Source organism: Numida meleagris, chromosome 2 (genome assembly GCF_002078875.1).
Source record: "Numida meleagris isolate 19003 breed g44 Domestic line chromosome 2, NumMel1.0, whole genome shotgun sequence".
NCBI lineage: Eukaryota > Metazoa > Chordata > Aves > Galliformes > Numididae > Numida > Numida meleagris.
The window spans coordinates 115,598,933-115,616,166 of NC_034410.1; the positions used below are offsets into that span (position 1 = coordinate 115,598,933).

Consider the following 17,234-nt stretch of genomic DNA (forward strand, 5'->3'; position numbering starts at 1 on the left):
AGCAGATTCTGATCTTACATGTTAACTACATAATGTGATGTCCTTCTACTCTACAAGAATCTCATCTTTTTTGTTGGTTTGTTTGTTCAGATATAAATAGTGTCTTTATATGGAATTCCTTACAAAATAATTAATTTCCTGAGTATTGGGAGGCTCAGAAAACAAAGCCATCAGCTTTGAAGCCTGTTAGCTGCCTGTTTCTGTACACTGATTCCCAGAATAATTGAAAACTTGTAGTCAGAATTTAGCTGTGAGCATCCAACTTCCATGGTGGTGCCAAATATATAGAAGCAGTTTCTAGTTGATTTGGGTCCTGTACATGTAATCAGTTTAAGGTATTAAGATAGACTATGTAGGCTACACAGCCTCACTGGTAATGCCAGGTGGTGTTCAGCTACAGGCGTCAAAGAGTTTTGGAAGCAAATGTTTGGAACAAAGCTACACTAGCAATAGCATTCTTGGTTTAAGATTATTCTGAAATGAGAAGCAATGATGAAAGAGGATGTCTTTAAAACACTGTGATCATCCACCAGCCTAAACACCAGAACCACCAAAACAGAACAGGCAGCACATTTTCATGAGCAGCGCAGGAGCGCACCTGAGCAGCGCATCCAGTGAATCGTGGGCTGTAGACTTCTTTAAAGGCAGCCTCCTAATGCCCAACTCGCTGGCAAGGAGGTTTCAGTTTCCAAAATGCCTCTAACTTACTAATCACTAAAGATGTCATATCTAAGAGGATAACCAAGTTGCAAAACTCATGAAACTACAAACACTATTCGTGTTCCAGAACACACTGAATTCTACTGTTTAGAAGAATCAATTCAAGTGTTATGTAGCAGAGAAAACTTCTTGAGCCTTCTAAGAGTAAACAGCTTCCTAAGTAGCAATTTCTGGCACCTGGTTAACGTAATGGAACTGAGTCCTTCACATGTGGCAGGACTGCAGATCTTGCACAGCCAAAGGACAAGCCACACTGCAGCAAAACTCAAGTAAACATTTATTGTAGGAAAGGAAAAAGATACAAGAAAGAAAAGGTATTTGGAACATGGAGACTGGTAATACTACAGACTTGCTTGTAGCCCATAACCTTTTTTTTTTTTCAGGCTATTTTCTTCTTATAAGGGATGGAGAGAGAGGCTAAAGGCTAGACACAGAATTTAAGTTACTTAAAGTGGGACACAGACAAACTCGGCAATGCAACTCTTCCTTACCCAAAATTATCAGATCTATTAGTTCAAGTTCCTTGTAGTTAGTTGTCTGATCTCTTTACAGATGCTCAGTCATGGTTCCCAGTTTGCTCCCATGGCCAGCAGAGAGCCTGAAAGTAGTAATTTATTCTAAATTTTCCAAGGGCCTGACCAGGCAATTCCAGTACCTCAGAAGCATCAAGTGTCACAGAATCACAGAATCATAGGTGTTGGATGGGACCTCTGGAGATCACATAGTCCATCTACCCTACTAAAGCAGGCTGCCTACAGTTGGTCGTGCAGAAAAGCATCTAGGTGGGTTTTGAACATCTCCAGAGAAGGAGACTCCATAACCTCTCTGGGCAGCCTGTTCCAGTGCTCTGTCACCTGCAAAGTAAATAAGTTTTTCCTCATGTTCATACGGAACTTCCTATGTTCAAGTTTGTGCCCATTGACACTTGTCTTGTCACTGAGTATCACTGTAAAGAGCCTGGCCCCATCCACCTGACTCCCACCCTTACTCACCAGCCATTAAAAAATCATACATGGTTGATGGCACAGTTTTTTCTCCTGTCTGACTCAATCTCTGGCTCACTTATTTTCTGCAGACTCCGTTCTAACTAGTTTCTTTGTGCAGGTGCCATAGCAGTACCAGAAGGACTGGTGCTCGATGCTTGTAAAGTAAATAAAGATAAATCTTGAATTCCCATAGATGTTCAGGCTTGTAGACTCTCACAGACCAGGAGACTTGCTATAGCCCTAAGTGCAATGTCTGAATGATGGGGCTAATCCATTCATGATATGTGTGCTCCGGATGACCTTCACAGGCACCACAGCACCTAACATTTAGGCACTTGCTTTTCGCCAGTCAGTTAGGCACATGTTTCCAGGAAATCATGCATCAAGTCCTACTACACGTTTCTGACATTCTTTAGCTCCTCCTCCTGCTGCCCATCTAACTTAGCCTTTTGTAAATTAGAAGGAAATATTTTTATCCTATTTAACATCTCAGGTGGGCACAAACAGGTGAACAACTTGTGTCTTGGGACAGTGAAAAGATGAGAGATGTCTTCTCATTCCATACCTAGAGAGGAGAAACATCATAGACTAGCATACAAGAGTTGTTTAATATGTTCACAAATCAATTTTATTAATTTAAAACAAAATTAATGAAGAAAAATTCTGTACACAATTGTGGACACAACACGCTTTTTGTACAATCAGGCCCAGATAAACTGTTTTTTTTTTTCAGTCTGCAAGTGACTAAAGATTGAAAAGAGACAAAAAAAAAAAAAAAAGACAACCAACCTCCATTACTGCCTACTTTGAAGAAAGAAAGGACTAACTATAGTCTCAATTGTAAAAACTACCTACAATGTGCTTCATGGATGTATGTGAGTACTGCATGAATTCCAGTACTCATACTGGGTAAAGTAAAGCACATGTGCAAGTCTTGGTAGGATAAAAACCTCTTTGTTGGTAATAAAGAAATCCACAAACGTTTAATTCTAGCAGCAATGTGATTCCTCCAGTAGGGAAGAGTGTTACTTTGCAGCTACATCGGTGCTTTGTAGCTCCGCAGGTAGTTGTTTCAAGGCTGGTGCTTTTAGCAAAAAAAAAAAATAATAATAATAAGAAAAGCTGTAGAATGAAACAACAAAGCCGATGCTTCTTTTTAATGAAGAGATTTGAATCAGGCAAAGGGAATTGGTACAATTCAAGCCGAATAGTAAGACTAACAGTTTATCTGATCAAGTAGCTCATGGCCTTCAAGATTAGAAAAGTCACAAGTCACAGACAGACACAGTCTAGGTTTGTCCTGTAAATGGATATAGACAAAAGCAAATTTTAACTCCTTGGCAATAACTATTTCTGTATTTCCATTGCCGGCAATGGATGTTATATCTTAGGAAAATCTGACTCCTGGTGGAAGAGGATTAAAAAACTTAAATGTATATGAGTATTCTTGCTCAATTCTCCAAAATATTACCATTTCTAATTTCTAAAAATAACGATCACAATAATTTCCTTTATTTTTGGATGAGACATAAACTAGTTGGTACCTAGATTCCAGTTTAAGTCACGTCTTAAAATATAGTTGTGTTTTCTATTTCTTTATGGAATCTGCTAATTCATTTGTCAATACTCTAAAAAAGTGTTAAGAGAGGAAACAGAAGACAGCAAAGTATTCCTCTTCGGTTTTGTTTTATCTATATTTCCTTAATGGGGGGAAAGAAAATATTCTCATAATCAGAATAGGTGAGAGAGGAAAAAGGTAGAGAAATAGCTGAAAAGAACAAAACCCAATTCCTATTGACACTTGACATCCATGCTTTTGGTCTTGACAAATTTATCTAAAAAAATCCATTATCTACATATTTATACCCAACGTGTTGACAAGGCACTGCACAACATTTTGTGCACACGTAGCCTCATTCTTCACCAACAAGGCATTACTATCTTTCAATAGTATTTACCTTAACAATATGTAAAAGAATCATTCATTATTACAAATTTACACAAAAATTCTTCCTGTACATGATTGTCTCAGTGATGTACCTATTAGTTTAAATTAGACATATTTTAAACTACTCTGTAATGTGCTAAAATCAAAAGTAGTTGCTGTATCGTAAGGCAAAGGCTTATAATAGCCTTTATTCCTATTACACATATCCTCAGTTATATGGTGTCAAAATACAGTCTGTTCATAAATAAGTAAAGATGTACAGAGTACCCTGGGTATGAGAAACCAAAAAGTAAACCTTCTTTAGAAGAAAATTACTCCACTGGTATTTTGAAAAATCTCAGTCTTCATTGTGCAATCAAGTTTGCTGTGTTGAAGAAATGGCGTGTGTCACATTGAAGAGTTTAAAAACTACAAAGCACTTGCAGGTCCTTTTTTTTTCACAGGTATGAACCTTTATTTCCTTTTTCTTCCTTCTCTATTTCTTTTTGGTAGCAAATATGGTAAAGATGAGCTGTTAAAACATTTGCATGGCTTATTTTTGTTGGACTCTCAGTACCAGAGTCAACAGCTGTTCTGAAGAAAAAGACATGCTCCTCCGTTTACTGAAAGGGCAAGGGTTAAGACCAATTGCAGCTGTACGTCAACATGTTGAAATCACAAAGTTCTGTAGTCCAATGCTGACACAAGACACAGGCATACCGTCCATGGGTAGAAGGAGGCTCTGGGGTTTCAAAGTGCTGCTGAGCTGCTACAAGTACTCCAGTTCCAAGGCATGGTGAAGGGCCATAAGGTCAGAGTGGCTTGAGATCCTCCAAAATGGCATAGCATGCTGTGAACAGCACAGACAACATGTAAAAATAACCCCAAGCATTCTGGTATTTAGACCCACCCATTGTCTTTTGCAAGAGTAAGGTAACTGTGAGGAGAGAGCAACTCAGAGCTGTTAAAACCTCAAGCCCTTCGCATTTACTTCTGGTTTCTCTGATGCTCAAGCATAAATTATCAATAATAGCAAACCAATTTGCCAACAGGAAAGACAGGAGATCTTGAGGAAGGGAGGGATTTCTCATCTGTTTTTAAGGAAAACAGACTGCAACATTTTGAAGAAGAAACTGCTTTTTCTCTAGGAAAAAAAAGTAAGAAAACTGTTCCATACATGAAGCAGGCAGGTAGTTTGAGGAAGAGAACAGAACTTAGTTAAAAATATATTAAAAAAAAAAGAAAGGAAGTGATAGTAATATTTACCATCAAAACATATTTATTATTTGGGGAACTTTCCCTGGCAGGTGAGTTACGAACACAGCAGAGATGATTCAGAATAGCTTATACGTTGCTCACATCACTTTGAAAGGAATTTTATCCTGGTGGTTTGTATAACATCAGTCATTGTTAGCACTGATCTTAAAACATATTTTCCATATGGGACTATTTAAAAATAAATACATATTTTTTTCCTATTAAGTGTAATAAGATCTCAGTCTGGAGCACAACTATGCATGCAAAGAACCTGAAGGAACCAAAACCACAACTACCAGGAAAAAGTACACATTACCTCATCCATGAAGGGTAAAAATCTGATTAAGAATACTTGCTATCTTTATACTGTAAATCAGCGATTATACTGTCAGCAAGACTTCTCACATAAATAAAAATAGATAACCATCAGCTTTCTTCAGGAAAATTTATGTTGATTTCATGGGAAAATAGTTTCAATGCAACATTTTGAAGGCTGAACACGACCATGTTCACCATCTCATTGGGTCAGCTTGTGTCTGGCATCTTTAGGAGGCAAACCACAAGCAATTTACTATCACAATAGCTTCTGGGACCCACAAGCATGTTATTAACAGCTTCCCAGGAACTGTTTTCTTTGTTCTCCTTCAGAACTTCCTGCACAAATTCCTAATTCTATTTAAATCAGCAGCAAAACTACATCTCCTTTTTCATTCACATCTTCATTCTCAAATTCCGAATTAGAGAACAATTTTGAAAACAATGTAAAAGCATAATGCGAAACCCTCTGTTTCCAGGTACATGTTTACTGTGAACTCTGCACATCTGCTCTATACCTATCCCATCAATCAAACACCGTAGCACAGACCTTGTGATAAATTCATCTTCAGAGCTCAGGTAAACTGGTCTGCATATAGATAATAATTATTGCAGGAGGATGAGGCTTCAATCCAGATAACATTGTGATGATGAGCTGAGTTTGACTTGAGGGATAAAGCACAGATTTAAAAAAAAAACAGAAGTAGGTAAGTAGTGGCAAGTCTCTCTGACATCAAAAGGCAACCATTAAGGAGTAATCAACTGTTGTGCTTGTAAGAGACAGAGGAGATGAGGCTGGAATAGTCTTAATCAGCTAGACTTTGCTAAAAACTGGTGCAGGACTAGCAAAGTAGCACAGCAAGGAATCTGGAAAACGCACACCAAATAAAGGACAAGTGTTAGCAAGCAGAGCAGCACAATGAGAGGGACTGCAGAGTGATGGAGGTGTCCATATTTCAGGGTCTCCATTTCAGAACAGCTCTAGTCCACTGTTATGGAAAATATGCCCACTAGGAGTTGGAGAGCATTTGGTAAGCACCTCTTGTTTAGTTCTGTCCAAAAGAAATCAATTTTTTGCCCTAAAACAGATGTTAGCCAAAGCAGAGTAAAGGGGACAGTCTGCTTCCATACGACACTCCTGATCTGGATTAAAGTGTAATACGGATGTGTCAACAGCTGCCCACATGCAGGGTTTCCCTAGCTTTTAGAACAATGAAATTTATTCAGGAAGAAAACAAAATGATTCACAAGGAAGCACTGCTGGATTTGCTTTGTTTTACTCTAGTTTGTCACAGAGACTTAAGATACAGCTGACTAAGATAAGGTAAATAAGTGAGCCACAGTTGCTGTTGGGGAAAAAATAATAATTCAGAGACAAGTGAGATGTTGTTGGAATAAATGCTTATAGTATTTCCAAAACACTTTACACAGTACTTCTCTCCTTAAGAAGGAAATGTTAAACATGACTTCTACTATTTCTACATCTTCAGTGCAGACTTCTGTGCTCCACCAGCAGCAGAAACTAAATGGAATCAGCTCACTGAGTTACCACTCCATGTCGCAGCATCCCCCCCTTTCCCCTTATGCTATGCAGACTGTCCTCTTTGCTCTGTCAGGTCAGGTACCACTGCTTTCCAGCTCAAATCTTTCCTAAAACAATCACTTCTTGCATTGTAAATGAACCAACAATATCAAAGAGAAATAACATTTCTTAATCACACTGTTTTCTGGGCTCTCCTGAAGCTTCTGTGTTCTTATCTCTTCTTTAGGCTGTGAGATCTTCCTGGCAGCATTTAAAATCTGACAGGGGCATTACATCAAGGACAAACAGGCATGGGTTTCTGTTTGCGGCTGATCCAAGCTGTGCTTGCCAACCGAGAGTACTCATTGGTGCTGCCTCCATTTTTGCATGGCTGCAGCTTCCCTCTCCTTGCCCAGGCCTCCTGCAAGGCAGCAGCTATATCTGCTCTCTCTGCTCTCCCTGTCAGCTTGGAATCAGCTCAAGCACCAGCTCAGAGAGGTGCAAATAGCATACCTAAATGTGGTGCAGAGTTTGGTGGGTACCTGCCCTTGAGTAGTGTCACTGCAGAAGCCAAGAGTCAATGGCATGGAAGCCCTCCAAGGACGTACGGCAAACTAATGAATAGGGAGAATTGTAGTAATAAATTCTTGGCTTCCAGCTCCCACCTCATGCAGCTCCAGCATTATACTGCTTCCCTAGTAACAACCTCAGCACCACAGAGCATACACACACCAGGCGTCGAGGATAGTTAAAGACCCTGATTGTTTTAACAGAAGGTTTAGCTTCTGCTAAATCAAATCACAGAGATTCTTGCTATGATGCCCATACGCAATATCAAGTTTTGGATTACTCTCAGCTGTTTATGGTCAGAGTTTAAACCAAAACTTTAAGTGATTGTTATTTTGGCTGTATCTTTGTGAATTTGAAGTTCACTTAGGAGTCCTCTGCTTTATTTATATCCGTTAAAGGAATACACTTCCACTTACTCTATTCGGTTATAGGAGTGAGATGTGGAATGAGAGCCTGAAGAGTCCCATGAAAACAAAGAGGTTGTGTAAATCTCAGGATTATAATTATTTTAAGTTCTCCTGTGTATAGGTCAAAGGACTAGCCATCCACTCCCAAGAAATGAAACACGCCAGGAACGCAGCGGCTGCATGGGGACTGGAATCTGCATAGGCGCTCTGTGCATGGGGCCCATGTGGCTGATTCAGATCTCTATCAGTCTGACCCTACGGCACAGACTTCATAGCTCAGAGGAGGGGAAACAAACCTGATACGGATCTATATATAGCTACATGCATGCGCCTGTGTGTGCATATGCAGCTCCATACACATACGTGTCCACATGTATGCGTGTGTGTTTACTGGGCATATACAACAATTTTCACCTTATCTAAGATAATAAATGACTATACAAAACAAAAACACTTAAAGTAACAAAATGATCACGCAAAACCTTATGCATTACTCCTGTGTTAGTGTGCCCTGCTTACCACAACCACTGTCAACAGGGAGAAAGAGGCCCATTTTTTTCTTTTACAAAATGATCAGACAAGACCTTCTGTGGATATATATTTACTAAAAATTACCTTTAGGAAGCCCTCACTGCCAACACTTACCACACACATCATGCCTAATATGTGTCTTCTATTCTGAGCACAATGAAAAATGCTAATCCCCCATTTACTACTGCGCGAGAGCAGATGACCAGCGCTAACCACTATTATCAGCAGCCTGACTGGATGCATTATGAACTAAAGAAACTGAGAAAGCTTTTCTTATTGCTTACAGGGGGAACGAGTGGCTAGGCTGGTAGTAAAGTAAGGGTTTTGTGCATTATTTCACTATCTTCCAAGTAAGTATGAAACTTTTGTCTATTAAAAAGCATGAATTGCATTGTAGGTGTTTAATAATGTGACACTTGACAAGTTAAATTATTAATTTAGTAAATGTAATAATTATAAAATTATTCAATAACCTAAAATATTAAGGTATCTAAATTTTGAACTAGAGGCAGTATTACTTTCAGTGTGTATTCACTAAAAGAACAAAACTCAAAGTATTCATCAAAACAAACAAAAGCACTTCAATATATGCACAAAACAAAACCATTTTCTGACTGAGTAATACTGGAAACTGCAGGCTATCCTTCTTCCCTTAAATGAATTCATATTTCTCCAAAAATCTCACTCCTGAGATTTGTGACATATTTGAATTGAAAACTCATAAGTTTCTGTCATCTTTCACAGTATTTTTGTTGTATTTCTGCCAGATTTTGCTAAGTGGTCGTCTTTACTTCCTACCCCAAACCTAAGCAGCACAGTGTGACTGTGAGCTTTAAAGCAGTTGCAGACTGGATAGCCATTTATATTCTATTTATTGCTCTGTGAAGATTTATGATTTTTCCTCACAATTTCCCTCCAAAGCCGAACGACCATTCTGGAGACAAAGGGAGAAACTGATTTGCCCAGGCTCTCCTGAATCACCTGATTTAAAATCCAGCTCTTCCACGGAGAAACGCTCCTCCTTTTGTCTCATCTTGCAAATCAGAAATGCTTTGGAAGATTCTCCCAAGCAGGAAACTTCAGGAGTTTTTTTCTGCCTTATGAATATTTCCCAACAAAAAACTCAAGACAATGGAGTTTCTGGCAAAGAAACTCAGGAACTGATTCTGCATATGTCACCGCAGTGGCATGCAGACACACAGGGAAGGAGGCAGTCCCATGCCCGGGCTTGCAGCAGGCATGTGCCCCCACGGCACCCAGCCCTGAGCACTCCTCACCTCTCCCCTCCTCTCCCTCTTCACCAAAGGTAGCAACCTCCATGTGAACCCTGCCGCTGCGGCTGCCCTGCCTCCTGAACCCATCCAGAAGGGTACGATTTCTCCTCAGCCTGTAATGCAAACGGCCTAAGGATTTTAATTATCTTATATTTTGCAGGAAGTGACAGCTAAGGCAAGGTGTTGATACCATGGCTTGTCCCGTGTTATATGAAACGTAAGAGTGTGCCGTTTCCTCAGTGTGCTGTATTTATTTTCATCGATCAGGAGAGGCATTTTACAAAATACCAATCTCTCCCGAACACGTTTCTCAACACAGCAATGACCTTTTAACTTGTATGGAAAAGAATGTATTATTGAATTTTTACAAGAATGGTAATAAAAAAAGATTTTAAATGTGTCTTTTTTCTTTTGTTGTTTCCACTCAGGCTTTTCAGCGGATAAAGTACAACAGTGAAAAACCTTGTCTCACAATGAAGCAATTGGCTAAATTATTGGTAAGTTATTTTAATACTAAATCTTAAATTTATGATCTCCTAGGCTTGAAATTCAGCTCTTTTCACTAAAGGAACAGAAAAAATGAAACAGATTTGAATTTATATGCTCATTTAAATATACTCATTACAAACTATATGTGAGCAGTGAAGGGCTATTTACACTTTAAAGAAGGGTGTACTGTCTGTGCTCTATGTAAAGAAAAGTCCATACACTAAGGGCTTCTCCACAGGTCAACCTCCTTCAGCAAAGTGCAGTATAAAGGAATGACATAAACACTGTCCCTGCCTTAAGAATATCGCAAAAATCAATATCACAGAATCATAAAGGTTGGAAAGACCACCAGGATCGTCTAGTTCAGCCATTAGCCCATCACCACCGTACCACTAAACCATGGTCCCTCAGTGCCACATTTACATGTTTCTTGAACGCCTTCGGAGATGATGACTCCACCACCTACCTTCCTGGGCAGCCTGTCCCAATGCCTCACTTCTCTTTCTGAGAAGACATTTTTGCTAATATCCAACCTGCACCTCCCTTGGTGCAACCTGAGGCCATTACTTCTCATCCTATCACCGTCACCTGGAAGAACAGGCCAACCTCCACCACGCAACAACCTCCTTTCAGGTAGCTGTAGAAAGCAATAAGGTCTCCCTGAGCCTCTTCTTCTCCACACCTAAGCCACTCCCCATAAGACTTGTGTTCCAGACCCTTCAGCAGCTTTGTTGCCCTTCCTTGGGCATACTCCAGGGCCACAATGTCTTTCTTGTAATGAGAGCCCCAAAACTAAATATGCTGATAGGACGGAAGCTACAATGCGAGAGGATAAACAAGGCAATGAGACAGTTTTGGCTGAAGGGCATCTGATTTTCTGTGGGAGTAGACCCAGTTTTGTTTGCAGTCTGCAGAAGCTTTTACAGTTTTCTAATACAGCAATACTCTTCATTCATTAAACAGGGCATACATCTTTGAACTGAAGCATGGTATACTCTATGGTGCACTCCCATGCCTACTCCTCCCTATAATGCTAAAAAACAACCTGAGTAGCAGCAGAAAACAAGGCACCATCTGAGCTGGGAGAAGCTCCACGTACTCTGAGATTCTTGCTCTTGCACTACACAAGGGCCAAAACCAAGGATCAAATCCTGCTTTCAGAGCTTGCAATGGGGATTTCTTTTTCGGAGAGCAAGGAGCAGGACAAGAATCACAGAAGCATTTCCTTTAATCAAATTAATAGTTTCTGCAGAAAGGCCAGGCTGCTGGTGTACTTAAATGACTTCCCTGGCATTGCTTTAAAAATAATTTAATCCAGAGCCTAATCTAACATGCTTTAAATCTGAAAATTTCTTCAAATGAGAGAGAATATACAGAAGCAATGGCGCAAAGGAACTTTCTATACTGCTACACCTCTTAGCAACTGGAAAGGCTTTCTCCTATGCTTTTCTGAATCGTGTTTCCTGTTGAAAAAAAGCAGTGAATTAGATAATGTTACCAAAAGGACTACTCCTGCCATTATCATATACGACACTATTTCACCAAGCAACAGAAAAGGAACAAAGAAGATTATTTTTTTTTCCCCTGATCTTAAATGCAGCTTTTAAAATGTAATCATTTACAGCGGGAAAACATTTCTCTGCGAAGATGAAAGGCATTTCTGAAGGAAAAAGAAGCAAACTGTTCCCGTCCGCCCGCCAAAGGGATATATGAAACTGATGCTCTGCAAAGTGCTGGGCCGAGCCGGGAACCTGCCTGAAGTGCTTCAGGGGTACAAACCTCTGATTTCAGAAGCAAAACCAGTTAGCGGTGCATCTGGTAAAATGTCATCTGAACTAATTAGTTTTACTCTGCCAATCTAGTAACAGTGGAAACAGATATAGAAGTACCACTGAGATATTTTTGTGCTAAAAGCTGTGTCAAAGTAATTTACTTTTAAAGGGAAGCAGTAAGTGAAATGCTCATTTTCCTACTCTTTCTTTTACAGTTCAAATAGGCAAAATTATGCCTTTTTTCTTCAAGTAAAGCCTCTGTATCTGCCTCTCTTTGGTAGAAGAGCAAGGCCATTATTTGCCAGTGGGAAGTTTTGCTTTCTATATCGCTTACTCCACACTGGGAAAAAAATGTATTTTTTCCCCCTCTCTCCCAGAGGAAGGGGAAAAAATAATAAATAGACATGCAAATTGCATCCTCTGCTCAATTTACTGAGGTTACGAATGCAAGACTAGACACGAGTATTTACCTGAATACAGAATCCAAATGATGGTCCCACAAGAAAACTGTTAAACTACACCAGTCCTACATGCATATTCAAGGTGTGACATATATGTATTTCATCCAGTCAAATTTCACACTGCCTTTGATCAGTAAGAATCACCATTTTTTGCTTATATTCATAACATCCGATGTGGTATTTTGGGATGCCAATGAAAACAGAACTATTAGTTCTTGGCACAAAAACCAGGACCCATTTTCTGGCTCCTTTCTGAAATAAGCCAAATATACACAGCTAGCATAATGTGTCTTTTGGAGAACAGCAGGGCACATCATTATCTAGTTTTAGGCAGCTTTCGACAAGATATGATCAAAACATTATATTTCGTAAAGCAAAGATACTAAAATCAAATACCAGTACACGCTGTTGCATATCTAAGAAAGGACAATTTTGCTTTCAGAGTCTTGAAATCGCGAAAAAAGGCCATTATTACCTTTTTAGCGCCTTGTTCTTCTTCGACACCATCTCCTATAACCACATACACTACTTTTCTTCCAAATCTTTGAATTATTCGCTCAAAACAACTTTCCTTTCCTGAAAGAAAAAAAATAAACTATTCAGGGAAAGTGGTGAGGAGATATCACCAAATCACTTTTTATATTAGCCTGGACCTCCCCAGCACTTTAATACATAATTATTGTGAGAGAATAGAGAAGAGCCTCTCCTGCAGGATGGGTGCACCAAGGCTTATTGCAGCTTTGTTCCTGCCAGAACAGCTGAGAGGCAACCTTCAAATCTGCTCTGAAAGGTCATTTAATGCACACGACATGGTAGATGTAGCGTACCACAGGTCTGCAGTATCACCTTTCTCGTCTCCTGCAATAATCTGAGACATGTTTTGGAGGGGATTCCCCCACCAGGAGAACTCTGAGTAGAAATTCTACCTTTTTCTCTGCAACCTGTGACAAGATTAATCACAGCTCCTGAAACAGTAGTATCCTGACTTAGGAGGTCACAAAAAAGATTTAGGTTTAAATGCCTGTAATCCTATACATGGTCAAGGTCCTTGATCCTGCACTGGGATCCATTAACGTAGCTCATTACTTCAGTGCGCAGACCTAGGGAAATGATCCCAGTTCTGTACGTTGTTTCAGGTACTGATACTGGGAAGCCAGAATGTAAGTAAATGCCTACAGTCAAGTCTTCTTAAATGCTATCAGTCTGAAAGATCACATCAGCCTGGCCAAAATGCATGCTTAGCTGTGTATCTACTGTGTGTCAAGAGCAAAAACAGGAAAAGTTGTGTTCTTCAAAACAATTATTTCAGCTAAAGGACAATACCAGCATATGAGCAAATAGATTGGAAATATAAAAAAGGTTTCTTGCCAGCAGAGAAACCACACTACTCAGTGACACCCTTTAACATTCGCGCCAGGCATAAGGAACCTGCAACACTAACAAGGTTAAAGCAGTGCTGGAAAATCATGAATCGTGCCATATTACAAAAATCTCCTGATTTCCTGTGACAGTCAGTGACTGAACACAGTACTCCAAAAGTATTCATTGCTTTGTGTGCTTAAATTCGTAAGCGAATATTTATTACAATGCTACAACTAAAATGTGTATTTAGTATTATAATTCAAAGCTCTAACTCAAAAAGTTTCTACAGTCAGGTACAGTGACATTTCTATCCAGGAAACGGTTTTAAATCTTTTTCTGGTAATGCTTTCAAATTTCTATATAAAATTCTCAACCACAGTATTTTTTTTTTAAAAAAACAAAACCAAACAAAAATAACCCACCATTTTTTCTTGGCCATTTGAGCTTCCTGTATTATAGATACTTAAGAACACATGAAAAATGTTTTCATGTAGCCAACAATTTTGAGGGAATCTGAGACAGAACAGATACGTCATAATCACGTTAAAAATTACAAGCACCATTGCCATCTGGTACCATGTATTTCTGCATACTCAGAATAACATCTTTTATATTGAACCAGAAAACAGAAATAAACATTTGCCTGGCTGAAGCTTATTACAGTCAGTATGAATAAACTTAAATAACTACATTCTGCAGCAAAACATTCTTGCTTCTGGTAAGTTGTTTACCAAAATTTGCTCCCGAGCACATGAAAATGAATGCAGCCAGGCTCTACCTTTACAGAATTACTTGTGTTAACCTGAGGTGACTGTAGGAGTTTCTACTGACAGCCTACCCCAAAAACACCTACACTGCTGCATAAACTCATGGTTTTGAGAAAACATGTCCAAAAAATAATTATATTTCCTCCTAACAGAAGCTGCATCTGTGTTTATGGAGCTATATGAAGTTGTTTGTAAAGCACTTTTAGGGTGCCTTAGCATGAAAAGTCTTTTCTGAGATACAACATTAATCTGTTTCTAAATCTATATTAAGAAATATGAATTACAATTGCTTTTTATTTAGAATTACTTTTATTGTTTCAAATATAGCACATTATAAAAATAGCTCACCTATTTTAGTTGCACTGTAAATATTCTCTATGGGAAATACAACCCCTAATCCATACAACAAGACTTTTGCCAGAGCCGGAATTAGTTGAGTAGTTGTTACAAGAATATTCACACAATTTGTCCTGTGGAACAGAAAACACAAATATCTTATTTAACAAAGCAATACAAAGCAAAGCAAAGCAAAGCAAAACAAAACAAGGAAAATCTTAAAGCTCCCGTCAGAACCCTTCACTATTATTATTGCCACTTCTTTGCAAAGAAAGTTAGTTTTCTCTGCTTTACAGGACAGCAACATACAGAACATCACGGCCAGATCAGAAGAGGGAATGAGAAGAAGGTCCCCCAGGGCAGCATTTTGTCCACAAGACCAGGCAGCCTCTTCTAAATCAACAGCAGACGTCCTACGGTTTGGTAACTACCCCGTCCATGCTCACCTTGAATGAATAAGGGTGAGTGCTTTCAGTGCAAGTGTTAACCAAGAATCCGTCAAAGCTTCAATTTCTGCTCTTAGCTGTAGCCAAGCCTCTCTTTTTGCTGGACCAAGAAGACCTGCGGAGCAGATAAGGGCATGTCTGCACCGAAATTAAGTGGCATTCTGTCATTCTCTTTTGCTTTCATTAGTTCAGATACAACTTTCCATACAGTGCAAACTAAACAGCACCATGATATTAAAAAAACCACAACATAAAACTCCTTCCTTTTTACTGCTTCTCATTTATATCTGTTATATGCTTCATAGTCACTTGCCTCCAACATTGTTTTTGTAGGTATTATATATTTCTTTTACTCGTCTGTAGCGGAAAGCCAATTTTCTCATCCAATCCACTCCTCCACGCACCCCTGTCGCGAGGCACAAATTAGCGCTGGTGGCAGCTGCAGGAAAGCCATCCGTTCCAAAGTTATAGGTGCTATGTGGAGATAAGAAAACCGCCAAATTAACAAAAAACAACAGGCTACATTCAGCCACCAGCTACTCGCTGCTAAGTGGGAAAGGCTAAAATAGCTAAGAAGACAATGGGCTACTGTAAGCAGTACAGCAGTTATCGCTTTCCCAGGGAGAAACATGCAAAGCAACATTTTGTCTCTTTCAGTTCTCTTGTACCTTAAATCCTGACCATTGTCATCCGAAGACACGTCATCAATGTGAACCTGGTCGCATTCCTAAGGTGACAGAAAGACTTTAGGATTTTCTTGATCTTGCAAATCTTAAAAAATAAAGCTATAAAAAAAACATGAACAAGCTATTCATTGGGGATATTTTTAATTGTGGAAATCAGTAGATGGCAGTCTTGTTAAAACAACTATTTTACCTATTCCTTGTGCTCATTTCTTAGTATGAACGCACACCATCATTAGCTACTACTGTTAAATGGCTTTCCAAAAACACGTTTTTGTGTTTAGAAAGGAAAGTGGTTAAAAACAATTAGCATATGTGTTCCATAAACGTTCTTGTAGCCTTTCAGGTACCTTAAAACATCACGCTGCTCAAAGCTGATTCAGTCAGTGCATAAGTGTAACTGAAACCAGACATTTTGGTAAATGTAACATATTAGAAAAATTAAACCTGATGCTAACCGCCAATGAAATTATGACCTCTGATTGCTGTTGAGCCACACACCAACACAGCCTGAGGCCAGTGTTTCAGAGGAGTGCAGACGAAAAATCTGTTCCTAGTTTGCCATTCATTTGAGAGTTGTGAGTTTCCTTCTCTCTCTTTGGTCTTAGTGCATGAAAGCAGCATGCAAAGATGAAGAAAATCCAAACAGAAATAGCCAGATCAAACCATCTTTCTTCAGTGACTTATATGCAAACTAACACAGCACATTTATAATTAGCTGTGTCCATCACTAAATTAAAAATCATAATCCATATTGTTTATCCAGTAAAAACACTAAAATATTGCTATTAACGATTTCAACATTTGGCAGGAAAACAAACAGACCTCTGGCACTGTAGATCAATCTCAATTCAATGCTTGAAACAATAATGGATTTGAGTTACTTTAATAATTTCCTCTTCTCTCACTTAATGTGAAATCCTATAACAAACATGATCTATTTTAAATATGAAAATATTGCAATCCTTTATTTTTGTGTTACTGCTTTCCTCTGAACAAATTTTTCTCTCTCCATGGATTTGTGAGGAAGGGAGGGAAGATAGAAGTGGAAAGAAACTCAAACCAGCTGTTCCCTAACAGAATTAAAATCATGACCCTCAACCCTTTTTCTAAAACATCTATTTTCCAGCCAACCCTCTCCCAGCAAGCAGCAAGCTCCAAGGAGGAAAAGACTTTGACCCTGTAACCTTCTCCTCCTCTCCTGAGGTCAACAACCTCAGATAAGAAAAAAGCTGAAGAAATCTATTTAGCCTCACATGATGGCTGTGAATTCTAGATTTTTAAAAACACGGGTTTAGGAAAAATACACCAGAACTTTTCAAATGATTTAGAAGAGCCATGTGTGGTCTTTTGCACCTCTACAATAATGCACACTGTTGTGTACTTGATGCATAAATAGCTCGCGCCAG

At 39.1% G+C, this 17,234-nt stretch overlaps 1 protein-coding gene and 1 long non-coding RNA gene across 9 annotated transcripts in view; one reads left to right on the top strand and one right to left on the bottom strand.

The window, feature by feature from the left end:
• Window positions 2,354-17,234, bottom strand: part of EYA1 (EYA transcriptional coactivator and phosphatase 1) — a 129,112-nt gene continuing 114,231 nt past the window's right edge. For 7 of the 8 annotated variants that reach the window (XM_021388449.1, XM_021388446.1, XM_021388447.1 and 4 more), the window contains 6 exons: window positions 15,811-15,869; window positions 15,456-15,616; window positions 15,143-15,257; window positions 14,709-14,830; window positions 12,707-12,807; window positions 2,355-4,483 (listed from right to left, as the gene is read on the bottom strand). In XM_021388449.1, the coding sequence (XP_021244124.1) occupies window positions 4,403-4,483; window positions 12,707-12,807; window positions 14,709-14,830; window positions 15,143-15,257; window positions 15,456-15,616; window positions 15,811-15,869 (639 nt within the window). In that variant the 3' untranslated portion in view covers window positions 2,355-4,402. Of the gene's footprint in view, window positions 4,484-12,706; window positions 12,808-14,708; window positions 14,831-15,142; window positions 15,258-15,455; window positions 15,617-15,810; window positions 15,870-17,234 lie in introns of all 8 variants that reach the window. The other variant, XM_021388448.1, reaches the window with a different exon arrangement.
• LOC110394537 lies at window positions 8,778-15,128 on the top strand. Its single transcript, XR_002435702.1, has 3 exons — window positions 8,778-9,604; window positions 9,938-10,006; window positions 14,993-15,128. It is a non-coding gene; the product is annotated as an uncharacterized LOC110394537 (long non-coding RNA).